This window comes from Zalophus californianus, chromosome 3 (genome assembly GCF_009762305.2).
Source record: "Zalophus californianus isolate mZalCal1 chromosome 3, mZalCal1.pri.v2, whole genome shotgun sequence".
Taxonomy (NCBI): domain Eukaryota; kingdom Metazoa; phylum Chordata; class Mammalia; order Carnivora; family Otariidae; genus Zalophus; species Zalophus californianus.
In genome coordinates, this window is record NC_045597.1 from 477,683 (window position 1) to 503,886 (window position 26,204).

Genomic DNA, 26,204 nt, shown 5'->3' on the forward strand with positions numbered 1-26,204 from the left:
ACAGCAATGACATTTCATTCCCACACTACAGAAGGTGAGGAGAAACTGAGGTCTGGACTCTCAACGCTGAGCCCACAAATAAGATGACCACGCATTTGGGGTGCGGGGGCAGGTCCCAACGGGGCCCTGTCCAAGCCCCTTCTCCCGCGCCGCTGGGGTCCCTGCCGTCTTCGGCCCCCCGTGAGTGGGCTGCTATGTTTTGGTTGTGGTTGTTTGTGTGTGTTTTGCCCGTGACTTTGCGAAATATCCCGGACGAGAGACAGAAAGTCTTGGTCTCTGAGAACTAGCACAATGTTGCATTCAGCTTAAGTATCTACTGGGAAACCTCAAGGTTTTCAATGTCATCATTATGGGAAACAGAGATTACAAAAGGAAATAATTTCATCTCACTCCCTGGACCTCGCTGGGATTCGGTGTGACCTCAGTTTAGCTTTTCTTTGATGGTTTTAAGTCTTGAGAAAATATGCTCAAGAATGAAGAATCCAAAAACGATGCGGTAGATTTGGGTTGGGGGTGGCGATGGTGGGGCGAGGTCGGGGTTTCAGTCTGGCACCTGGTCGGTCACCTTGTACCTGACTGTTACTTCTTCTTCCCGTTTACCCCAGCCCCGATTAGATACCGCCCGAAGCAGCCACGTCCGCGGGACCCGTTCCCCCGGGATCTCTGGTCTTCGTGGCGAAAACCTGCTCCCGCGCCGCCCGCGGGTGGGAGCCGGCGCGCCCCGCCCCCGCGCGGCCCCGAGGCCGGTCCTGCCCGCGCGCCCCGCCCCGGCCCCGGCCGCGAGCGCAGAGGTGCCGCCGCCGCCGGGATGTGACCTTCAGAGCCGCCTGCACGGGATGACCGGAGCCACCGCCCCGCGGCGCCCGCGGCTCGCCACGGCCTCCCGGGTGCTCTGAGCGCGCGCGCTCCCGGCCCGGTCCTCGTCACCCCGGCCCTCGCCTTGCGCTCGCCCCGGCCCGGCCCCGCCATGCCGCCGCCGCCCGGGCCCGCCGCCGCCCTGGGCACCGCGCTCCTGTTGCTCTTGCTGGCCTCCGAGTCCGCGCACAGTGAGTACCAAGCGGGGTCGCGCCGCGGGCCGTGCCGGGAGTCCCCCTTCCCGCCCCAAGGGACCCCGCCACCCCCAGGTGCCAGGGGAGCGCCGGTGCCGGCTCCGCGCGCGCCCCGGGCCCCGCACCCTCGGGCCCGCGCGCTGCTGCAGCATCCCCCGGCAGGCGGCTGGGAGGACGGCGCGCGCGGGGCGGGGTTGACGGCGTGTCCCCGTTCTGTCCCCGCTCTCTCCCGGCGCCGTCCTCCCGCCCGCGTTCGGGCAGCCGTGATGCTGCGGGCGCGCGAGGCGGCGCAGTTCCTGCGGCCCCGGCAGCGACGCGCCTACCAGGTCTTCGAGGAGGCCAAACAGGGCCACCTGGAGAGGGAGTGCATTGAGGAGCTGTGCAGCCAGGAGGAGGCCCGGGAGGTGTTCGAGAACGACCCCGAGACGGTGAGCGCGCGGGCGCCTTGGGATTCGGGGCTGTGTGGGACCGTGGTGCGGAGCGTTGGGGCCGCCAGGGCACCCGGAGCGCTGTCCCCGCAGCGCTGCACTGCGAACGCCTGGTCCTTGCGCACTGCTGGGTGCGCATTGCTGCTGATCCTCGGGGTTGCTCCCGGCAGACTTCCCTTCCCCCACTGCGCAGTGAGCCATTCGTGTTGGGGGGACCCTGCTGCGGTCAGGTCTCACATCCAGAATCCTTGAACACCGTTCGGGAATGGAGGAAACACAGCGTCATAGGGGTCCCCTATCCCACCCTCAAGCCTGTGCCACATCTTTTGAGCCCCATTCCTCCTGGTGACTCCAAGGGCTCCCACAGTTGTTAGCAGATGTGTAAGTGGGTCCTCAGTTATCTTCCCCCAGCAGGCCTCTGGAGGCAGCCACTTTAGTTATTTATTTAAAGATTTATTCATGAGAGAGGGAGAGAGAATCTCAAGCAGACTCCCAGCGGAGCCCGGAGTCCTACCCCGGGCTCCATCTCACCACCCTGAAATCACCACCCTAGCTGAAACCAAGAGTCGGGTGCTCAACCAACCTTGCCACCCAGACGCCCCTGAAGGAGCCACTTTAAAGGAGATAGACACACTATACAACACCTCTACCCTTTTTAAGATGTAAAAGAAATACAACATTTAAAAGCCCAAACAGCTTCCTACCCCTCCCCCCACAGATGCATTGGAAGTGAGGTGTGGGCTGCGCACAGCCCCTGGATCCTCCTCGAGGGGGATGGAGTGTGTGCTTGAAAGAGGAACTGAGAGATGTGGAGTCTGGAACTGCTTGCTACAGCAGGTCCCAAAATACCACTACAGGAATAGGGCCAGAACATATGTGGGAGGGCTGGGCGGGGGGCTGGGCTCAGGGGCCAGCCAGGGTGACCCACATGGGGCGCCTTTCAGCAAGGTGCTCTTTCGAAGCAGCGGGTGACTCCAGGAGCCTGGCTGTGCTGGCTCAGGACACACTCTATTAATAATGTCCTTGGGGAATGTGGGGCGTCGGGCAGCCAACTGCAGGGAACAGCCCAGTGTGGACTCAGCATCTGCTCAGGAGCCTGCCCTCTTGCAGGAGCGGACCTGTAGGACCCGCTTGTGTATCCGTCCCCAGGCAAATGCCTTTGGAAAGTGGGAGTATGGAAATTGGATGGACTTTGTACCATGAGGTCAGGGTGATTTCACAGCTGTTTTTGGTTCTACCGGAATTTTTCTTTTAGAGAATTCTGGGATGAAATAAACTTTGCATGCATTAAATGGATGGTTCTGTGTGGCCCATATAGGCTTTTATTTTCACTTGTATTTCTCATCAATGGGCATGACAACCCCTTTTCGGCCCTTTCTGAGGCAAGCTTTAACAGCATGGCCGGCCGCAAGCTGTTCTCCTTGGGCAAGTTGTTGCCATGGGGCCACTCCGGAAGGTTGTTTTCCCCAGGGCCACTGCCCTCCGAGTTCACAGCAGCACGGTTTCAGTGTTGCTGTAAGGAACAGGGTTGCTGATCTTCTCTGGCCTGTTTTCCGGTTTCTTTAATGATGAATCCTGGTGGCCCCATGAGTCATTCCCTGCAGAGGATTGCTGAGGGCCTAGCAGCAGGGCCGTGTGCCTGGCCACCAGGAAGCTGCAGGATTGTGTGGCAGGTGTGGGGTGCTCCCCCACCCCAGACCCTGTACAGAGACCATGGGATAGGGCTTGGGTGACAAGAGTTTAGGGGCAGCGAGGCTACCACCCACCCCAACCAGCTCATGCCCAGCCAGGCCGCACTCACCCAGGACAGCAAGGCCCTGACCTGGCTTTTCCTTGTTGCCTGGACATACTGTGCATTAACCACAGTGTCCTTCCCAGAGCTTTAATCCCCTCTCTGGTTTTAATGGCTTTTATGTTTTAATGATAACTTTATTTACAAATGTCTGCTCCAAAGGCAAGAAAAGGAAAGCATGCTCAAAATCCCGTGATTTTAACGCAAATCCAGTGCTCTCTGGGTGCGTTCCCGTCCAGGACGTCACAGCTGCCCTTGCCTCCTATAGGCCTGTCATCCCTGCGGCCAGCCCAGCGCGGACTTGTCAACTTCTCTCATAGCAAAGCCATCCATAACCATCCAGGATTCTGTCCTCCTTACCAGCCCCTGGCTGCAGGAGTCCCTGCATCTTTCCCTTCATTTACCAGTTTCCCAGGTTAGCCCGGCTATTATGGTGTCTTCCCTCAAGGTCAGCTGGGTTGCAGACCTTTCATTTTAACCTGTTCTTGTGTAGACTGTAGTGAAGACCATTGCCTTGTTGTCTGGATTTGGCCCTTGGGCATGTGGAATGCTGGGAGCTGCCAGGCTAGGAATAGGGGTCCCCCTCACCACCATGGGGGACTCTGGAAGCAACCAGCCTGTCTTCAGTGGCTCAGTGGGAGCCACACATGACCACCAGCCGGGGCTCTGGCTTTGGTGGAGTTGGTAACACTGTGCTTTCTTGCTGATTTCCTGCTGACGGAGAAGGCAGTTCTGCCCTCTTGGTCCATTCCCAGGGTTCTGGGGCACACCAGTGAGTGAGCCCAGGGAGTGAGTGGGGGAGCTCAGCCCTGCCCCCCAGATGGGTGGGCTTGAGCCAGACCTGGAGCCAGCTCCGGGCTGCAAATGTACTTCCCGATATTTGGAGGCTTCTGCTAGAGCTCGGACTGCAAACTGGGAGTTCCTCCCTGATCTGGCTTGTTCCAGACTAGCCTGTCTTCCTCTCTGGGAAGGGAAGTGACCTTCACAGCAGGTAGCTACTAGCACAATGGCTCCTTCCTGGTTCCAGGGGTTATCACACACCTATGCTGGAAAGGAAGGGGACCTGGGGGGCCTTCCTGACTCCCAGGCATCCTGGCCACCCACCCGCTTCCCTCCTGGGGGCCAACGGTCTTCCCCCCACACTCCTCAGGACCCGGGGCAGGGTCCCAGACTCCCCATTGTTGCCACCACTAACCGTCCTCTGCAGGGCTCAGGCGGAGTTAGATTCCCTCCTTATCTGTTTCCTCTCACAGGGTTACTCTCCCTGCCTGGCATTTCCCTCTCCTTCGCTTGTCTTCAGTCCAGCTTCCCACACAAGACCCCAGCTGTCTCTGAGATTCTCCTAAGCTCACAGGAGGCCAGCCCAGCGGAGTCACCTTCTACTTAAATCCTTTAAGGCAGGCGGGTTCCAGACGCTGGATGCCACCCCGGTAATCAGGCTTTGTTTCCGGAAAGGGTTCTGGACAAAAATCTTAGCCAGCCCCGCCTGACCTGCCGCACAGATGCATTTCTCTACCTCACAGCGCCTGGGAGTCTGGCCCTCGCAGCCAGTTGCAGCCTGGTGGTACGAGAAAATTCCAGGCCCTAGTTCTTGACCCACCACCTCGTTTCATTGGAGCTACAAACTATTCACAACACAGGCCAGAGGGGAGGTGTGTGACCTGTGCTTGAGCTCACATGAGTCTACCCTCCCCAGTCTCTGTCCATCTCTGTCTCTCAGGTGTGGGGGTACACAGTGGTGGTGGCGGAGGGTCAGCTTCAAAGCGCTGCAGCACTGGCCTCCAAGGACACCTGTCTTCCTGAGACCCCCCCCTTCTTTAGGGACAGCTTGGGGACAGGCATCCCTATGGAGATGAAAGCTTCTCCCTCAAGTCGCCCCTCGTTGGGGTGGCCCCAGCAGGGGGGCAGAAGGGAAGGAAGAAGGGGACCTTGTCACCCCCAGTGACTTGCCTCTGCAATGTGGGTGCCCTGGTTAGGGAGGTGACACCCTGGCTATGGCCTCCACCATAGCCTCTAGCTGCCCCCTTGCCCCCCCCACCCCCCTACTGCTTCGAGAGCAGCCCCCGGTGTGCACATGGGGTGGCCTGCACACCTCACCCTGCGCAGACCCAGCCTGTCTCCTTCCTTGGGGTCTTTCTGCTCCCACTGACCCCTGTGGACTGAGGCCTCCCCTCCTGGACCCTCTCCTTCTTGGGCTTTTGGCCCTGGAAGGCCTTGGGGAAGCCGGTCCCAGGGGCTGGTCTTGCTTTGTCTGAGTTGGTTCCTGCTTTGCTCAGAGGCTGGTAGACAGGCCGGTGAGACCAGCACCAGCAGGCCTGCTGCCCCACTTTGTTGCCCCATATTCGTGTTACTCCCGGGAGTCCATAGGGGCTTACACTGGGCTCTCCAGCCTAATAACAGACCAGGCCTTGTGGATGGCACGTCGCGTCCTTGCCAGTGGGCCCAACATCTGCGGAAAACCAATTAAAGACATTTTTGGAAAACACTGAACGTCTGCCTTTGTTATTTAGGAACAAAACAGCCTTTTAAGAATCTGATGCTGTTTGAATCCGATGCGGCCTGCTTCTTGAGAGTCCAGGTAGCTGGGGCCAGGCCATTCCAAACACTTCCCAGGCCGTCCCTTTCCTCCGGCACAGCTGGCAGGCACCCCGCTCTCTCCTCTTCCCTAAGTTCGGAAGCAGGGGCTGTTTCTGTGATGCAGCATCTATCGGGGCTCACGTTGGCAATGCTTGGTGCCTGGCTATGCGCATCCAGGAGCCCCCTGCAGACCCAGTGTGTGCTTCTAAGTTTGGGCCCTGACAGGGTATAGTTCATTGAAAGTTTTATCACTTTTCAGGAGTTGGAAGCAAAAGAATTCGGGAACCACATCAGGCCTGCTTCAGGTGATCACACCAATTACGAACGTATCGTTCAGATGAGAGAGTGATGTGTGACTCTAATATTTGTTTTCTCAGACTTCATTTCTCAGACTTGAGAATTGTTCCTGGTATTAGTGTGCAGGTAATACACATATTTTTTCCACATCTGTCCCCCCTGCGGATACATGCAGCTGCAGGGGTGGGCCGCACAGGCCTGTCCCCGGGGGCTGGCTGATTCCAGCTGTGACTTCCACAGCGCTCCATGTTCCAAGAAGGGGTCCCCACAACCCGGGTCTAGATGACAGGTTTGGGGGACAGATGTGGCATGTCCGCCCAGCACGGCAGGCATGGCTGGCAGCTGCAGGTGTGGCCCCTGGGCGACCCCCCGATTTGGACACACGTCTCCCTAGCACGATGCTTCCAACTGAGATGGAGGGACTTGTTAGGACATTGCTGTTGGCAGTTGTCAGGGGCCAGTGGTGTGAATCTGTGCAGCGGACCCCAGGTTCCAAGGCGGCCCTGCCGTTTGTGACAGAAGGATTGCCTTGGGTCTGCCCCGAGCGCTTGCTGCAGCTGCATGCCCTGGGCCACTCCGCGTCCACACCATGCTTCCCCTGTGCATGATGCACAGGGAAACACCTCACGAGCACACCATGATTTCGCGTGACTCTGGAGAGGCACCAAAATGCACTTAAGCTTCCCTTTCCTAAGCCAGGAACAAGCTTTGCAGTAGCATTTGTCACAGCGTCCTAGGATGTGGTGGTGGGCCCTCATTCCAGGTGCTCGGGAAGCTGAGGCCTGGGAATTTACGTGGGGACTTGTGCAAGTTAGCTCTTCAGTGGGAGGATGCAGATGGAAACTCAGGTCCCTGGGCCCCAAGGTCAGCATGTCAGCATGAAGCGGTTGACCTTCAGAGCTGAGAAGGGTCTACACTGCCTGCTACTGGGTGACTCCCACATGGTTATGTTTCACCCTAACACTGGCTATGAAAAGGGCCCCAAGACCCCAGCTCTCCCTGTCGCCCCAGTGTGTGTTGGGCACCAGGGGATGGTCCTGGGGGCTGAGGGGGGGTGCGCAGCTGCAGGCCTCAGCTTTCAGCCCTGCCACTGGGTGATAATGCCCAGGATGTTGTCCCACAGGAATTCCCAACAACAAACATGCACATTAGTGTCTGAGGAAGGAAGAGGAGCACTGCGGCCTTGTGGGGTGTTTCTGGGGCCTGCCCCCCTTGCAGGGCTAGCCCGGAGGTGCTCTGGGCTCGACAGGGGCTGGGGAGCTTCCCAGCAAGGGCAGGGTGCCGTGTTTCCTTCTGGCTTGTGGAATGCTTAAGCAGGCACCGGGTTTGGAGACTTAAGAGATGAATTTAGGAGAAAGAAAGGAAAGAAGGATTTTGTGTGAACCATGCTTAGAAAAACATGCACAGACTGCATGATGATGGCCTTGGGGATTGAGCCTCTCTGTGCAGGCCGAGGGGCCTGAGCTTGCCCGCTGATAGCAGGGAATCTCTCTGAGAGCCATCGTAAAAACAGTGAGACCTTGGTCGTGAGTTCCTGCAGTAAGGGCAAAAGCCGGAAGGCAAAAGCCGCAGTAAGAGCAATTCAAGTTGTCGTGACTTTGACAAGTTTTCCCTTAGAGGTCAAGTTTGCTAGCAAGACAACACGAAGGTCAAAGGATTAGTCAGTTTTTCTGACCCTTTCTTATGGAAAACACCTTATATTTGTATCATGTAAATAAGCAAAGTTATGGTGACATACAAGTCTCAGCCTGCTTTGTTAAACAGTTTAAAGATTTTTGGAAGCAAAATTTCAGGCCGTTATTTATTAAAGGAAGTAATACATTCTTAATTTACTGAAAGATCGCGGCTGCTGTTACACTGTAATGTTTAACTGCTGTTACATTGGGCAAATCCAGATAGAAGTCCTAGATAAGAGTCACGCTCAGCTGATGCGGACGTGTCTCCGCCGTGTTGGCCGCGAGCGTCCTGTAAGCCCCCAGATGCATCAGAGGGCAGGAATCTCGGACATTGTTGTGCACAGTGAGCCACAGCATCAGTGCTAGAAGCTGTCTCGGTTCCCCTGGTTCACCGCGTCCCTGCAAGGACCTCACTGACCTCTGAGGAGCTCAAAGAGTTAAAGGAGATTTGGACATGGAGGTATTTACGAGCTGTCAGTTGCCAAATTCTAGAATCTTCCCAGCTGCACGTGGTCCCGTTCAGAAGCTACATCAGGGTTGATTGTGCTCCGTCCACACTCTGAGCCCAGGTAATGCTTCTGTCTTGATAAATGTACATGTTGACCGACTAGGCTTGTGTGGTTTTTGCCCATTTTTGGAAGGCAGATCTGCGCTCAGACTGTTGAGTCGGGTAGAGAGATCACCACAAACCCCGTCAAGCCTCAGAAGAAGCCCAGGGGAAGAAGTGCACGGAATGGCCCTTGGAGGGGATTCTGGAGCTATGGGCTGGGCAGGCTGCTGGGTGAGTGAGCTTGCCCAGGTCACCAGGGCTTCTGGAGCTGGAATTCCAGAACGGGCGGTCCTGAGATAGGGGAGGAGGTGGGTGGCAGGTTGACAGCCCACAGGTGACTGCCCCGTGGGGAGGGTGGGCAGCTCCCTGCTGCTCTTGACTTTTACCCTGTGGGGGGCCCTGAGAGCACAGACCCTGCCAGTCAGACTGGGGTCCCAGGAGTCATGCAGGGCAGAGGCTGATGGGAGGTTCTGCCCACAAATGGTAATTCTCAAGGATGTCATATTGTCCTTTTCTGCAGTTCCCTTCTTAGTGAAGGGACAATCTGGGCGACAACATAATTAAGGAGCAGAGACGGGGGAGGTCCTCTCATGGAAACACTGTCCTGTGGTTTCAGCTCACGTTAGACGAAAGTGGACGGAACCTGTCCTTAGGCATAGGTTCCCGTGTTTATAAACCCTCAGGCAACAGGAGCGTGGGAGAATGGTGTCTGACAGGAAGGCTGGGTTTGTTGGAGCCCTCAACTCTGTTTACACGGGGATGAGCTCTAGCAGGTGGGCTCTCAGCCAAGACAGCGTGCTGAGCTTCCTGGAACCAGGCACTCGCCCATAGATGGGGTGTGAGCTCCACACAGGGCTGCTTCGCTCATGGACGATCCTTGCCAGTAGTGGTGACAACTCAGTTGAGTCTCACATGCACCTGGCTCATCGCCCCTGGGAGGGTGGGCCCTTGGTATGAACGGCAGAAGGAAAGCTGGGCAAATGGCAGTTAATCTAAGGATCTAAGCTTAAAAAATGTACTGGCAGGACCACCTTCAGAGCTGGCCACCGGTGGTATCATGGCAACCCGGAACCCCCGTCCCCAAGAGTATGAAAGCGATGATGAGTCTTACGAAGTGTTGGATTTAACTGAGTATGCAAGAAAACACCATTGGTGGAATCGAGTGTTTGGCCACAGTTCCGGACCTATGGTTGAAAAATACTCGGTAGCCACCCACATTGTAATGGGGGGGGAGTGACTGGCTGGTGTGCGGGATTTTTGTTCCAGGAAGTTGGAAAGCTTGCAGCAACTGCAGTAGGTGGTGGCTTTCTTCTTCTTCAGATTGCCAGGCACAGTGGCTATGTGCAGATTGACTGGAAGAGAGTTGAAAAAGATGTAAACAAAGCCAAAAGACAGATTAAGAAATGAGCAAATAAGGCAGCACCTGAAATCAACAATATAATTGAAGAAGCAACAGAATTTATCAAACAGAACATTGTGATATCCAGTGGATTTGTGGGAGGCTTTTTGCTAGGCCTTGCGTCTTAAGGATATGAATGTTCTATCACAGTGGAGTCACCTATAAGAAGAGAAATGGTGGCAACAAGGTTTCTCGACAATACTCACCACCAGATTCTCCAGGGCAGCAAGAAACAACTAGGTGGACAGTACCAAACTCACAGCTTAGTGTTTTGCCATTGAAGTTTGGCAAACTAGTATTTGCTGTAAAAACAACCTATAATAGTATTCCTGAGCAAAACATGCCTTTCATTTATTTTTTTAAAATATGCATTTGTTTTGAAATTAGCCTATAAAATACCACCATTGGATATAGCTATATAGAGAAAAAAATGTGTTGGATATATTCCCCAGTGAAATATTATCCTTGTTTTATTTAAATAAGATGTTCTTCATTTTGCTTTATAGTATAGTGCTGGTAATTAAAAATTTGTATTATAGCTTCAAAAAAAATGCACTGGCAGTTTGGAAGCTTAAGGAACCATAGTACTGATACTTCCAAGTTTTGAAATAGACAAGCTAAGAGCATTGATTTAGATTTTTCTCTCAATGTGCTTATCTATGTTATAAGTAAAATTAAGAATCCAATACTTTGTCCAAGTCAGTGAAAATTGTAGGACCCTGTTTGCCTATTCATTCATTCATCCGTCCACTCTTCCATCTACCCACCCACCCATCCATCCACACTTGCATCCATCCATCCATCCATCCATCCATCCTTCCATCCATCCACCCACCTACCCATCCATCCACCCACCCACCCAACCACCCACTCTTCCATCCATCCATCCATCCACCCACCCATCCATCCATCCATCCATCCACCCACCCAACCACCCACTCTTCCATCCATCCACCCATCCACCCACCCATCCATCCATCCACCCACCCAACCACCCACTCTTCCATCCAACCAACCATCCATCCATCCATCCACCCACCCAACCATCCATCCATCCATCCACCCACCCAACCACCCACTCTTCCATCCATCCATCCACCCACCCACCCATCCATCCATCCATCCATCCATCCATCCACCCATCCACCCACCCATCCATCCATCCACCCACCCAACCACCCACTCTTCCATCCAACCAACCATCCATCCATCCATCCACCCACCCAACCATCCATCCATCCACCCATCCATCCACCCACCCACCCATCCATCCACTCTTCCATCCATCCATCCATCCACCCACCCATCCATCCATCCACCCACCCAACCACCCACTCTTCCATCCATCCATCCATCCATCCATCCATCCATCCACTCTTCCACCCACCCACCCATCCATCCACCCACCCATCCATCCATCCACCCACCCAACCACCCACTCTTCCACCCACCCACCCATCCATCCATCCACCCATTCACTCATTCTTCCATTCATTTATCATTCATTCACCTGTTTGGCAATGGCTCCTGAGGGCATTCAGGGGAACGGTCAGCACCAGGCCAGGTACTGGGCAGATAGATGTTGTCCTTCCCCTCTGGGAGCTTCTGCTCATAGTTCAGCAGCCTGCAGTTTAGCTCACTCCCTTCTATCTTTAGCTGTTTAAGTAAAGCAGAAGCAAACCCCTGAGAGAAATGATTGCCAGGTGACAAATGGTCCCATTTCCACCCCGGTGGTCCTGGCTATTCCCTACTCCTGACCCCACCCCAGTCGTCATGCAGCCCCCTGCCAGGCCTTGCTCCTTATGTGGTCAAAAAGAAAGAGGGTAAGTTTGTAGGTCACTGATCTCTGGTTTTGAATCTCGTTGTCTGATCCCCATGGGTTAATGCTCATGAGAGTCAACCCAGCTCCTAAAACTCAGGCCACATTTATGAGTGGCCAATTTGTGGTGCGGGTGGGGGCCAGCTCCTGTGTTTGGTGCTGGATGAGGTATGGAGGGTGTAAGCTGGGGTCCTTCTGTCCATGAACGCAAATTAAGAGGTCTGCGCTGTCCATGTTGGCCGTCCAATACTAGGACCACTAGTGTTGGCCAGCAGCAGGGAGCAGCTGGGACTGTCCCCAGGGTCCGTGGCCCCAGCCACAGACGCCAGGCCACTCATGGAGATTTCCATAGGTCCTCCTCTCTGGTCAGAACTTTGAAAGACAGTTGGAAATGTCTCTTTCTCTTGGGAGAAAGCATAGTGGTTTTAGGTGTATGTATCTCAGCTTTGTAGTTATTCAGGGTTAATCATCTCTGCCCTAGATTAGCAGCCAAATTAGCATCCTCCCCACCCCAAATAAATCTAGTGCACAAATTAGGATAAATTGTCACCAGGTTATGGCCCTGTGGTTTCAGAACCCACATTCCCATAGGTGTGGCTAACTGAAGGGAGGTGCATGTGGTTTTTCTATCAGTGATGCTTTTCCACAACAATAGAACTCATTATTAAAACATATGACAAATAACTAGTAACAGTCATGGTTTTGAAAAATATAATAGAGCTTTCTGGAGAGCTGTCATAAAATGCCACCACTTACAACAACTGGGTACTCTGCCCACCGTTCCTCATTGTTTCCAGTCTGATTCTTGGTTTTCTGAGTGGACACATCATGCATCCATCCTAAATCTTTCCTTCAGAGTCAGAGCCGTTCCCTTTGTGACAAAGTCTGGGGCCTCTGTTGTCCCTCTAAACCCAGAAAATACCACTGCCTGCCTGCCCTCGGCTCCGGGAGCTTTGTCAGGGCGCCCCTCCTCGCCGGCCTTCCCTGTCTGGGAGTTACCCGTCCGTGACTAAAAGCAACAGAAAGAAGTGAGGGTCTCCAAATGCTGGTGTGGAGGGGTGCCCCCGCCCTGGCCAGCCCTGGCCTCTGTCACATCTGCCTGAATAGCACCTTCACAACCGTCACACGAGCTGAAATAACAAACTTGCTCTGACCAGTACTTTTCTTTTAAAGGAGTTATGAGTCTTTTCCACATCTTTACCAGAACATTACTTTCTGAAAACACATCTGAGGGCGTCTTTGTAAAGTGTCCCTGGCACCTCTGCCCATGCTGTGGTAACCGGGGGTGGGGGGGGGCGGCCAGCCTGTGGGCAGCCCTGGGATCCCCTCTGCCTGTCACTGCAAAGGCAAAGCCAACCCTTGTTGGTGTGGTTTCGGGTGACCGTGTGCTGTTCCGAGCTCATCCTGGCTTCCTGACCTCGGTCACACACCACAGTGTGTTGTGCGTGTCCATCTCCCCATCTGATAACGGGCTCGTTTAACCGACCTTGCCATGGTGGCGTGGGTCGGATGGAACAACATACACTCACAGATTCATCCCCATGTGCAGCCGACACCCAGCAGCTGGTGGGAGCCGCTCCTGGATCACTTGGTTCCATCAGGGGGCACATCTACGGCCAAGCCGCTCTGTGATGGACCCTAAGTGGGAGATGACAGTGGACGGGTGGGGGCTGCTTTAACCAGCCCGTGGCCTGGCGTCTGTGGCTGGGGCCACGGACCCTGGGGACAGTCCCAGCTGCTCCCTGCTGCTGGCCAACACTAGTGGTCCTAGTATTGGACGGCCAACATGGACAGCGCAGACCTCTTAATTTGCGTTCATGGACAGAAGGACCCCAGCTTACACCCTCCATACCTCATCCAGCACCAATTTCTTTTACCAATACAGTGGATGCAAATCAGTGCTCATGTGCTCACGGTCCCACTGAGGTCTGCACAGCTCTGGGAGGAGCCTGACGTCCGAGGGTCTACAGGGTTAAGCCCATGGCTGTCCTCATCCCATGAGACACCTTACGCGGACCACCTGGGTCCCTTAAATGACATCACTGTTGCTGCTTCCAGAAGGTCTAATCACATCGGCAGTTTTGCAGACATCACTCTGCAGAGCCCATGTCAGCAGCCTGGCTCTGCCCTTCCACTTCCTCTCCTCCTGCCATGGTCCTCATGGCAGAAGGTGGCTTTCTGGGTGGTTCTCCGTGGCTGTTACTGGGCCAGCTGTGGGGAATCCCCCGCCTCCTCAGACACCTGTCTCCCCGGGCATCTGTTTCTGCCCGCTGGGGAGGAGGGCGAGCTCCCACTGCCCAGCTGCGCCGGGGGCTATTTGGGGAGCCTCGTACTGTGTCAGTAAACTCTTGCCCCTTCTTCTTCTTTTTCCGCAGGACTATTTTTATCCAAGATACTTAGGTAAGTGTACATCCCTGCTTCCGAAGTTGTCATAAGTGACCAGAGGGGTATATGTGTCACGTGTCAGAGACAGCTGGGCCAGCTCATGACCCAGTTACTCCGGAGGGGAGGCTGTAATCCCACAGTGGGTTTGGGACTATGCAGAGCATGCCGGTCAAAACACCGGTTTGTATCTTTCACGCCACAGGATCCATGTTAACTTCCATCCAGTGCCATTATTTGCAAACTGCTTCTCGGCTCTGACTCCGGGCTTAACTTATTGTTTGGGAATGTGATTGGTTTAGTGGGTCTCAGACATTTTGGTCTCAGGGTCTCTGCACTTCCAAAATTACTGAAGACCCCAAAGAACTTTTGTTCATGGGGGCTACATATGTTGATATTTGCTGTATTATTAATCAGAACTGAGAACAATAAAAACTGTTTTTGTTTAATTTGAACAAGAGGGAATGTATGAGGAGACACCCCTGGCCACCGAGCAGGGATGTCACTGTGCAGGTGGCCTCTGGAGAGCTCCCCTGTGCACTTGGGAGAGAAAGTAAAAGGACAAATGACAACCCAGTCTAACCTGGACAATGAGAAAGAGCCCCTGATTTCTCTAAGAACTGCTCCTTTAATTAATACCATTTTAAGAAATTTTTGGATGCATATTACTTATAATGATAAATCTATTCCAGCGTCTTCCTTTTTAATTTTGTAAAGTGCATTTTGGTAAATTTTCCATTGGCCTTATATCCTCTTGGAGGTTCCTTCTCTGGGTCTGTATCTGGCAACAAGCAAAGTGGACCCATAATTGGCCCTGAAAAGCCAGAAACCTGCCCGCTCCCAGGCTCCCTGTCGGCCTGGCCCCTGGGTACTGGGGGTTTGCTTCCAGAGGCAAAGGGTGACCAGCTATCCCAGGAGCCCCCTCCAGGTTGCCCGGGCCCTCGTCCTCCTGGACTTGGTGTAGTACCAGGGACCCTACTGAAGGATGAGACGTGGCTCGACACTGTTGTGCACAAGTTCAAGTTTCCAGGCACCTTCCTCTGCTCCAATGTGCACACCTGGTTCATCAGATGGATGGTGCGGGTGTGGAACGCTCCGCAAAGCAGAATGACTTTCAGATTAAAGGCAGTGTTTCCAAATGGGGGTCCACTTGAAATTGAAGTTTAACTCTCTGATCGCGGTCAGAAAACTCCCCGAATGTTATCAGTGACCCTTCGGTGCCATAGCAGAAGGAATCCCCGGGAGAGGCTGCAGACAGACCTTCGGACACAGAGTTCTGCCTTTTTGGTGAAGGCATTTTCTTGCCTGCCAGTGTTAAAATGATCTGTCATAACTAAAGCTGAACGGTGTTGTTGCTTCAGCACCCAGTAAACATGAATAATCTCCTTTTCCAGAGGTGTCTCAGAGATGACGTACCAGTTCTAAGGTCCTCCTGTCTCCTGTGACAGGAATGACGTGCTTTCCTTCTCTCTCTTGCAGACTGCATTAGTAAATATGGATCTCCGTACACAAAAAGCCCAGATTTTGTTACATGCGTTCAAAGTAAGTTTGTCTCCTTCCTGTCTTCCTCCAAGTCCTGTGGGTTTGGGTAACTTCAGGCTCTGCTGTGGTTTTCAAGGGTCTTGAATATTTCCATCATCCTAAGGAGGTGTAGCACCGGCCTGAGCTCTGCTCCTTTTCCACTGAACTTTCTCTCTTAAGCAAGTAAGGTTTGGTTTTTTTAAATAGGCAAAAAGCGCATGCAGTATGACATCTAACCCTTTCACAGGTGTACCTCCTACTCAAGCAGTTGGGCTCCCAGAATATTCTTAGACCTACTTATATGCACAGTGTCTTGGTTTTGCACAAATACTGACTGTACCTGCGCTCTGGGCAGGATGTCTTCCAGCTCGGCGCACCCAGAGCCCGTGCATCCGTGGTGCACCGGCATGGGTAACCAACATGCGTTGCTGGACTTCAGGCTACTTCCAGTGTTTTATTATTGCAAACAAATCTCACGCAGGTCAGAGTGTATCTGCAGGAAGGGCTCCCAGCAGTATGATTGCGGCCCCCAGGCTGCGGGCATCATTCACTTGGACGCAGATCCAGTGGGGTGATCAGCCCCGTCCCCGGGTCTTTGCTAAGCTGATGTGTTTTTACTTTTTGGTCTCTTTCAATATCAATGGTGAAGAATGATGGCTGGTCTTTCTGTTTATGTTTTTCTCACTAATGAGTGAAGCTGAGCGTTACGTGGTTCAGAACCTTGTGTTCTTTTCCTGCAAGTGATTTGCCTGTTTTTCTCAATTTGTAGGAGCTCTTGATTCGCCATTTGTCCTAAAGGTAGCACAATTTTTCCTCAGCTCACCATGCATCTTTCTTACTAGTGATGTCACTTTTAATGATCACACAGTAAAAGTGACTTTTTGCCTGTGGTTCTGTCACATTTGAGCCAGGCATGGAACGCTGCACCCACTGAGCCAGAATGGACTCTGGGCCTCACTCAGGTCCGAGTGCCTCACAAGGGGAGCTGCCGGGTTGCCCCAAGCCCACGTGTCAGTACATTCTCCACAGATGTGGGGCAGCCGGGCTCTGAGCGCACCACCGCTGCTGCAGAGCAGGGCTCTTGCTGCGTTCCACGTGGGGCCTGCCCCCTCCGGGGTAGCCAAGAAGGCAGGGGAGGACCCAGAGCTGCTCACGGGGCCTGGCCTGCATGGGTGGGTGATGCCACTGTGTCTGGACACCCACCTGTCCACGTGCTGGCCGCAGGCCTTGTCTGATTTGCCAGGTCCAAGCCCCGGCCCAGATGAGCAGAGGAAATTATTGATTTAACTCAGGAAGGGGAGGGGAAGGTGGTGCTGCCGTTCAGCTCCCCTTCCCCTCTGACCCCAGGGAAGACTCACATAGCAGGTGCAGAGCAGACTGGCCTCTGTGATTTTGGGTAGAAGTGCCTGTTAACTCAGGGTGGCCAGAACCCATGCCCATGCCTCATGGGCAACCTGGAGCAAGCCCCCTCCCTCAGCCTCCCAGGGTTCCACCCATGACCTCGGCCTCTGTGGGGTCAACCCGTGACCTCGGCCTCCCCTGGGACAACCTGTGACCTCGGCCTCCCCGGGGTCAACCCGTGACCTTGGCCTCTGTGGGGTCAACCCGTGACCTCGGCCTCCCCTGGGACAACCTGTGACCTCGGCCTCCGTGGGGTCAACCCGTGACCTCGGCCTCCGTGGGGTCAACCCGTGACCTCAGCCTCCCCTGGGACAACCTGTGACCTCGGCCTCCCCGGGGTCAACCCGTGACCTTGGCCTCTGTGGGGTCAACCCGTGACCTCGGCCTCCCCTGGGACAACCTGTGACCTCGGCCTCCGTGGGGTCAACCCGTGACCTCGGCCTCCGTGGGGTCAACCCGTGACCTTGGCCTCTGTGGGGTCAACCCATGACCTCAGCCTCCCCTGGGACAACCTGTGACCTCGGCCTCCGTGGGGTCAACCCGTGACCTCGGCCTCCGTGGGGTCAACCCGTGACCTCAGCCTCCCCTGGGACAACCTGTGACCTCGGCCTCCCCGGGGTCAACCCGTGACCTTGGCCTCCCTGGGGTCCACTTGTGACCTCGGCCTCTCCAAGGGCCGAAGTGACCTCAGTGGGGCTTTAGGCAGACGTTAGGGGGTGGGGTTGTTGCAGTTTTAGCTTTGTGTCATTTCGGCTTTTTGTTTTTAGCAATCTTTTTTTATTGTTGTCAATTTGCTAAACCAGTTTCTTCCTTTTAAATTATGTATCCAAATTGATTAGATAGTTTTAGTTCCTGGGTTTTAGACTGTGCTTTTCTAGAGATTATAAACAGTTACCTGGTGCTTCATGCCTCCTGACTGCGTGAGGACCTAAAATCGTCGGGGTCCTGCTCAAAGGGAGGCTGCAACAATCCTGGGCCATGTCGTGCCCACGTGAGAGATCTTGTGGTGTTAGAGGGACTCGAATTGTTCGAACAGCAACGATCTGCTCTGAATGGGCTTGAGGTTTGTGCCCCGGTGGTGGGTAGCCAGGGTGTGGAAGGAAAGGGTGTTCCTGAGCTGCCGTTAGGAGGACAGATCTCGTGCCACCGCCATGCTGCGTGAGTTCCCAGCCGATCAGGACGCTGCCTCCCACGCCTGGCCTCTCCATCCTGCCCCTGGGCCAGGCGTGCCGTGCTCCACGGGTGCCCATCAAGCCTCCGAAGCCTGAGGCATCCCACAAATGCAGCGCCGTCCTTACTGGGGACAAGGCCCCGAGGCCTGCCGCTCAGGAAGGAGGCACGCCCTGCCCGCCCCCCACCCCCAGAGCCAGACCCCCAGGCCGCCCCGCAGAAGTTGGTCTCGGCCCCTGAATGCGGGGACCCTGAGGTTTCATTAGAGGGGGTTAGGCATTCTAGGCAAATTCCAAAGTTAACCAGCCCTCATGCCAAATGCACGGTTACGCACTTGTGAAATAACTAACACTTCAACCAAATATATCAAGTGGAGACACATACCATCTGCCTGCCCTCCCTCGCTCGGGGGCCCCTCTAGGCTTCTGCTGTGAGCAAGCTGGCCAGGACCCGGCACACGACCCCTCCTGCCCTCAGAGCCCTTCGGTGCTGGGCGTGACCGCACCCTCCCTGGCCCTTCTGCGCTGCCGAGAGTAACCTGCGGTGCAGCCAGTCCAGCGGCATGGGGACCGCAGGGCTGACCTGCCAGGCCCCCGGCAGCTGTGGGACGCGCTGTTCCCAGACCCCGTTTCCTCATTCCTGCACCCAATTCCTACTTGCGTGAGGGTAGAAGGCATTTCCCTCGCCCTGCCAAAAACAACTGTGCAAGTGTCACAAAGCCCTTGGGGAGGCTGTGTTTGGCCAACACTTGCCACAGGAGGGACCCGTTGACAGACGTGGTCCCAGTTGTTTGGATGCAGGCCGTTATGCAGATTCCCCGAGAAGTGGGACCCTCCATGACAGGTCACAGACCTGTGTGGGACGAAAGGGTGGAGCTCGGCAGAGTGTCGAGTCACGCCGCCAAGGGCGGACAGGAGACCTGGGGGGTCTGGGGATTTTGCAGGGCCAGCGAGGCCCAGACGTGGCCCTGCTGGGAATTCGCTGCCGCGGACCAGGGGACCAAGCCCTGTGGCAGAAATTCAGAGCCCAGTCCTGGCGTTAGGTTGGAAATGTCAGTCATTTTAAGAAAGAAGAGATAAACTGGTGGTGAGTGCCCCCCCGGCCAGCCTCCCAGCAGGATGGACATAGGCCTGAGCTCTGGGCTCTCAGTGGCCCTGTTGGTTCGGGCAGAGAGAAGAGCTGGAACGCCGTCACGGAGCCAGACAATCCTCTCTACCGCGGCCCACCCACCGCATGGTTTGCGATGGGCCAGTCACTGTAAATATGACGGAAGTATTTGTACACGACGGGGGTCCTGTAGGACACGCGGCCCTGGAGAGGCGGATGCGGGGTGAGAATGTCCCGCGGCTGGTCTGGGCCAGTCCTGGGTGTCACCTGCCCTCCACGGCCTGGCCGGCCCCTTGCCCAGGCCTGGGGATGGGTATCAGCCAGTCGGGAGGCCACAGTCCTCAGGGCTGCCGGGGAAATGTCCTCGTGGCCCCCTCCAGTGGCAACGACCCAGAGTAGCAGGATTTGCCACGATGGTCACTGCAGCTGAAGGGATCTCGAGGTGGCCGTAGGCGCTCGGGTGTCACCTTCCCCTTCGGTGGCCCTCGGTTTGGACCTTAGCCACGGACCCCGTGCTGTCCAGGGGCTGGACGAGGCACGTGTCCACGCTGGAGGACAGGACAGAAATGGGAGCCACCAGGAGCTACTTACTGTCCACACGGGCGTGACAGGAAGGGCGGCCACAGCTTGTCGAGCAACCAAGGCATGAGCAGACCCACACAGGGGCTGGGAAGGACATGAGCAGAGGCCGGTCTGGAGCCGGGAATCTCGTGGGCCTGCTGTGTGAAGGGCACGGTGGGCGTGGCGGAGGCCAGTCTGTGCCCGAGGACAGTGCAGGCGGACAGACATCAGGCATCAGCTCCCGGAGACCTTGGAGGGGGGTGGTGAGCTGCGGAGACTCAGGGCTAGCCCTCTCCCTACGACCTGCCTGCCCGGCCGGCCTGGGATTCTCTGCCTCCGCGGCTTCAGGCTGAGCAGCTCCGGGACAGAGGCGTCCCTCCCTGCCAGCCCACCCAGCGCAGCCATAGCCTGGCAGAGGATTCTTGGAGCTCTGCTGTCCACCACCAGCACCCTGGAGCATGCGACTGCCCATGGGTGGGGCTCTGCCTCAGCCTCTGAGGTCGGGGATGGTCCCTGGGAGCTGGAGCCTCAGCGGCCTATGCAAAGCTCTTCACACACCGAGCCCCTGGAAGGCGCTCCATGTGACAGTCTCAACCATAGCCCCTAAAGCAGGTGGAAATTGTTCAGTGATTAATGCTCGGGACTGCCACCCAAGCAAGAGGGTCAGGAGCAAACTAGCTGGTGCCCCTCTCTGGAAGGGCCAGGGCAGCCCGCCATCCAGTGACGGGTGTGGGGGCTGCTCCTGCAGCAGCCACGCCCTGGCAGGGGAGGGTGTTGGCGAAGGTCGATGGTAGGGTTTGAGTGGACAGGGTGCCTGGCCTGGGAAGGTGGGGGCGTGTTCCTCATGCGACCCCTTGGGTCAGCCAGGGGTCAGTGGGCCTGCTCCCTGCGTGTGGAGTCGGGCCAGGCCCAGCCCTCTCCTCCACTGCCCCTGGCCCAGGTGGCCACTCCCTCTGAGCTGACCTGGATTTCCTGGACCCGGACGAGGGTCTGGCCAGCCTGTTCCAGGACCGCCCTCCTGCCCGGAGGTGGGGTCTGTGCCACCAGCCTGGGCCTGCCTCATGCCCGCCCCTGAGCTGCTCCCTCCCAGCTGAACCCTTTCTCCTTTCTTTTGACGCAGACCTGCCTGACCAGTGTTCCCCGAACCCCTGCGACAAGGAGGGGACCCAAGTGTGCCAGGACCTCATGGGCAACTTCTACTGCCAGTGCAGGGCCGGCTGGGGTGGGCGGCTCTGTGACAGAGGTAAGGGGGCCCTGCAGCCATGGGACCAGGTGGCAGGGCTCTGCGGGGAGGGGCCGTGGCCCGTCCCTCTGTTTCCAGCCTGCCCCGCCCCTGGGGACACGGGGGGCTTGTTCCAGCTAAGGCAGGAACCCCAGGCTGTCTGGGGACCTGGCCACTCAGGGGCAGAGGGAGAGCAGGGGCAGGGATGTCCCTGGGGCCCCTCCAGCCCCCCAAGAGCAGGAATATTCAGACAGTGTGGGAAGGCCCTGCTTCTGCCCCCAAGCGCTGGGTGCTGTCCAGTTTGAGAAGCGTTGACTGCTGGTGGCGGCCTGGAATGAAGGAAGGAGCCACCATTGGGCTGCCCCCGGGGGCTTGGTGTCTGGGGACGAGAGAGTTTCACGGCCAGCCTCCCTGTCTACAGTGGGGGGGGGGGGGGGATGCTCAGGACCTGGTTACCTCGGGCAGCCCCTTCGCGGCGGTGCCGAGCCAGCCTGGGGGGCAGGGGGGCTGCACCTGTGGGGCTCGGCAGGCTGAGTCTGGCCAGATCCACCCTCTTCAGCCCCCACCCTCCACCCGTGCACACTGAGGCCATGGGGCTGGCCCCGAGGACCGTCACCGCCCACAGTGCAGCGGGGTCTCCCTCTGCCCTCCCGCCCATGGCGCAGACGTGTGCCCCCTGGGGGTCGTGTGTCGGCTCTGGGCACTTCCCAGTCTCTCTGTGTCCTGTGCCCAGATGTGAATGAGTGCAGCCAGCAGAACGGGGGCTGCAACCAAATATGCTTCAACAAGCCGGGCAGCTTCCACTGCGCCTGCTACAGTGGCTACGTGCTCTCCCCTGACGGCAGGACCTGCAGAGGTAATGCCCGGGTGGCAAGCCCCTCCCTGCCTCCCTGTGCCCCACCCCTGCTCCTCCTCCTCTTGTTTGTGCAGTTGCCAAGTTGCCAGAGTCAGCCCGATGGCCAGATTGTTGAAGTTGGCAGTCCCATGTGCTCCTCTGAGAGAGGCTCTGGGGGGGCGGGAAGAGGGTGGAGGGCAGCCTGCAGAGCACATGTCCGGGCATGTCAGCGGCCACAGGGAGCTGCCCCAGCACCCGGCACAGGATGACTCACGGGCTCTGAGGACCGGCCAGCCCAGCTGAGGAGACCTCCCCCGCTGCCCCAGGAAGTGGAAGCAGCTGCAGGCGTCCATGTGACCAGAGCCCAGGACGGAGCCCCGGACGGAGCCCAGACAGGGGCAGGGGTGCAAGCAGAACCTTCCTCTGACCTGGGCGGCACGCCTGTCCACGTCTGCCTGGCTGGCTTCCCGAAGGCCCTGACACCCACTTCCCTGTGGCAGATGCCCGCTGTCCACTGAGCAAAGCAGAAGCAACTCAGCCCTCCTTCAGTCTCGGGGCCCCGTAACCCCACGCCCTGACCACCCCAGAAAGTCTGCAAAAGAGGGGCAGCCCACTTAACCGGGGGCTCTCGCCCTCACCGCCCCCCCCACCCGCCCTATGACACAGACCTGCTGACATCCACTGCTGGCGTGTCCCTGAGAACCTGGACCTTTCTTTAGTGCTGCCCGCCTACCTGGGGGTGGGACAGAGGTGCCGAGGGAGAAGCAGCCTCAGGAGAAGGCTTGCGCGGTGGCCGGCGCCACCGGTGAACCTCTGAGTCGGACAACCCCCTTCCCAGGGCTGCCGGCCGGCCCTGAGGCCGGAAGAAAGGGACGTTTTTGACCGTGGCCGAGGACATCCCCACGTTGGGCACAAGTACTGAACACATTCGCCCTGTGGCTGATGGTGCCGAGTGCCACGCAGCAAGTCCTGCTCTAGCCTCCTCGGAAGCCCCTGAGAGACAGAAGTCCACTTCCCACCCACTCACCAAGTCTGTGGTGTGAGAGAGCCTGAGGGGTCCCCTGCAGCCCAGCGTCCTTCCCCTCAGCACCACGTGCAGGACAGGGTGGCGGGGTCCGGCACCCGCGGGTTCAGCGGCGGCTCTCCGTAGCATGACTGATTCATGATGAGTGTGATGGCAGGTGCCCACCTCCGCTGCCGGGTTTCAGGGCATGCCTGCGACACCAGCTCACATACACCCTTCCTCTTGACCATCACCTATTTCTCTGGGGACACTGGACCCCAGACCCAGCCAAGGGAGGAGGCTGTGGGGAAGGAGGAGTCTTGTCGCTGTGGTACGGGCTTCCCATCTTGTCCTCCTCAATCAGACCCTGAGATGCTGGGAAGGAGGGAGTGGGGTTGCTGCACCCCACTTCTACAGCCCCCCAGCATCCTGAGACCAGGGGCTCGGGCCTCTCCATTGTCTCTCCTTGGCTGCAGGAAGGGATCTCTAAGCCGCGGGGCAGGGAGGTGGGCTGGGTGGGGCCTCTCCTGGGGGAGAGCCGATGAGGCCCCCGGGTGAGTGGGGCAACAGGGAGCAGGGCCTGTTTGGGGCCACGGGGCCACATAGTAAGACTGGGTCTAGGCTCTCTGTGCCCATGCCCAGGGCCAAGGCCACGCCCTGTGTGCTGCATCAGCTCTCCCGGTCACCGTGCTCTGTGACGAATGGTTGGACAGCAGCGACTTTAACGGGCCAAGTGCTGGCAGGGTGCAGGGCCCAAGAGGCTGGGGTCACGGGGCCCTCGGACAGAGCTTGGCCCTATGGGCCCCCAGCCCCACCCACCGTGGCTCTGTGGCCGTGGCTGATGGCCAGTGTGGGAGAAGAAGCCAGGGTGGCATGGGGCCAAGTGGGCGCGTGGGGTCCAGAGCTTCGTGCGCCGTTTCCTATGGGGAGGGGACGGCCTGGGACGCCCTGATGTGCTGGAACAAGGCAAGGACAGGAGGCCCTCCCTGGTGCTGCCACCAGCCATCCTGCTGCACCCTGGGATTTGGGGAGACGTGGGCTCTCGGGCCCTCCCACCACCACAAGCGCTGCAGGGGCTTTGGTGGGCTTCTGTGCAGCGGCTGAGGCTGAGGGAGACCTGCTGTCACGGCAGCGTTTCACGGGCTGGGTTCGGAGAGCTTCATGCTAATCAGGCATCCTTTGTGTGGGGCGGCGGCCTGTGTCCTGCAGCCCAAGTGTGAGCGCGGTGCCTGCCCGAGGTTGGTGTCCCCCCAGGTGTGGCCAGTGCCTGTCAGGAGCCAGCACCCCACCTGCTGACGGGAGGAGGCTCCTGAGCTCCTGGACATGGGGCTGGCTTCCCCAGGTCTGGCTGAGACAGAGGCTCAGAGGCAGATGGACAGAGTAAACCCAGCAGCGTTCACACTGCCTCTGGAGGGCACCTTTTGCTGCTTTTTCCCATGGTCGGTGAGCGACATGCTAGGGTTTTCATGTTTGAGAGCCTGTGTTTGTTGGTAAGCTGCCCTTGTAAGGAGTTAGGGATCGTTGTGAGGCTCCGTGACACGGGTTATTCACCATCTGAGCAATCCGTGTTGTTTGAAGTCATAATTGCAGTTTCTAGACACCCCTTTCTGTCCCTGGTGGAAATGGGTTTTTAACTGCAGAGATTTTGGACTTGTTGTTTGCCAAGGTGGCAGAATGGATGGAGCCTCAGGAAGAGCCTCAATAATTGATCATTACTGTGGTGTTTGATTTCCATCCGAGAGGCCTGGTGTGCGAACGGACCAATCGGCATGGGGCTCCAGGGACCAGGGGGCACCTCCATTCAGGAGACCCCGGGGATTCCTCCTTCACCTTCCTGTGCCCGAGCACTCACCCCTGCACAAGCACAGTATCCACTGGTCTGAGGTCAACCTTGTCACCTGGGATCCCGGTCGGAAACGCCCCCACCCCCCACGCCTGAGCCTGGGGCTGCAGAGTCCAATGGATGGAACGAAGGGAGGAGGGCCTAGGCAGCCCAGGAGCTGAGCTGAGCGCCACCCAAGGCAGTGGCTCATGCTGCAGCACCTCCCTGACCAGCCGTGGACTGGCCACTAGCAGAAACAGCCCTGGTCAAGTGCTCTGCTTTGTCTTGCAGATGTGGATGAGTGTGCAAATGGAGGTGCCTGTGGGGAGGCACGCTGCAGGAACCTGCCAGGCTCCTATTCCTGCCTCTGTGACGCGGGTTACGCTTTCAGCTCCCAGGAGAAGATCTGCCAAGGTACCCCTCCACATACATGCATGTGCACACACTCACACCTGTGAACACGTGTGCATCCACGCACACATCACATGTGCGGGTAACACGTGCATGTGCACACACTCACACCTGTGAACACGTGTGCATCCACGTACACATCACACACGTGGGTAACACATGCATGTGCGCGCACACACCTGTGAACACGTGTGTTCATGTGCACATCCACACACATCACACACGTGGGTAACACATGCGTGTGCACACACACCTGTGAACACATGTGCATCCATGCACACATCACACGCATGGGTAACAGGCGTGTGCACACTCACACCTGTGAACACGTGCGTCCTTGTGTGCTCATCCATGCACACGTCACACGTGTGGGTAACACATGCATGTGCGCACACACCTGTGAACACGTGTGCATCCACGCACACATTACACGTGTGGGTAACAAACACATGCATGTGCATACTCACACCTGTGAACACGTGTGCATCCATGCACACATCACACGCATGGGTAACGCATGTGCACACACTTGTGAACACGTGTGTGCTCGTTTGCACATCCGCGCACATGTCACACGCGTGGGTAACACATGCGTGTGCACACACTCACACCTGTGAACACGTGTGTGCTCGTGTACGCATCCATGCACACACAGCACATGCACACGTCACACGCCTGGGTAACACGCATGCACACACACCTGTGAACACATACGAGCTTGTGTATATGTGTGTGCATGCCCACGTATGTGCACACACATCACCCATGTGTGCATACCATACCACATATGCATCCCCAGGTGCCTCTTCATGCAACAAGGCACCTTCTCCAAACTGCCGTGGACACAGTAAAGATTTGAGGAGAAGGGACCCCTGTGCCACTGTGACAGATGAACCTCTAGCCAACCCTCAGGTCAACCTGCTATGTTTGGGGACAGTTGAGGAGCACTCCCTGTGTCCAGTGAGGAGCACAGAGAGGGCTTGTTTTCTTACCAGTCTTCCTGCCCTTCCCTTCCAAGGGGAAGGTGGGGTGGCCCCGGCCTGCACACCCTCCACACCCTCCTCTGTGTTCCCTGCAGGGTGTCCCTTGGGCCAAGTAGCCCCAGGGATACCTGCCAACAGCACCAGACCCTTCAGACCCTCAAGCCAAGAACTGCATAGATGTGGTTTGTGCACTGACCTG

At 56.9% G+C, this 26,204-nt stretch overlaps 1 protein-coding gene and 1 pseudogene across 1 annotated transcript in view; both read left to right on the forward strand.

Moving 5' to 3' along the window:
* The first annotated feature begins 799 nt into the window (after window positions 1-799).
* Window positions 800-26,204, forward strand: part of GAS6 (growth arrest specific 6) — a 35,897-nt gene continuing 10,492 nt past the window's right edge. Inside the window, exons 1-7 of the mRNA XM_027591022.2 lie at window positions 800-1,046; window positions 1,311-1,477; window positions 13,963-13,987; window positions 15,449-15,511; window positions 20,850-20,972; window positions 21,685-21,807; window positions 24,903-25,025. Of these exons, the coding sequence (XP_027446823.1) occupies window positions 968-1,046; window positions 1,311-1,477; window positions 13,963-13,987; window positions 15,449-15,511; window positions 20,850-20,972; window positions 21,685-21,807; window positions 24,903-25,025 (703 nt within the window). The 5' untranslated portion in view covers window positions 800-967. The remainder of the gene's footprint in view (window positions 1,047-1,310; window positions 1,478-13,962; window positions 13,988-15,448; window positions 15,512-20,849; window positions 20,973-21,684; window positions 21,808-24,902; window positions 25,026-26,204) is intronic.
* On the forward strand, window positions 8,526-10,132 carry LOC113920735 (annotated as a pseudogene).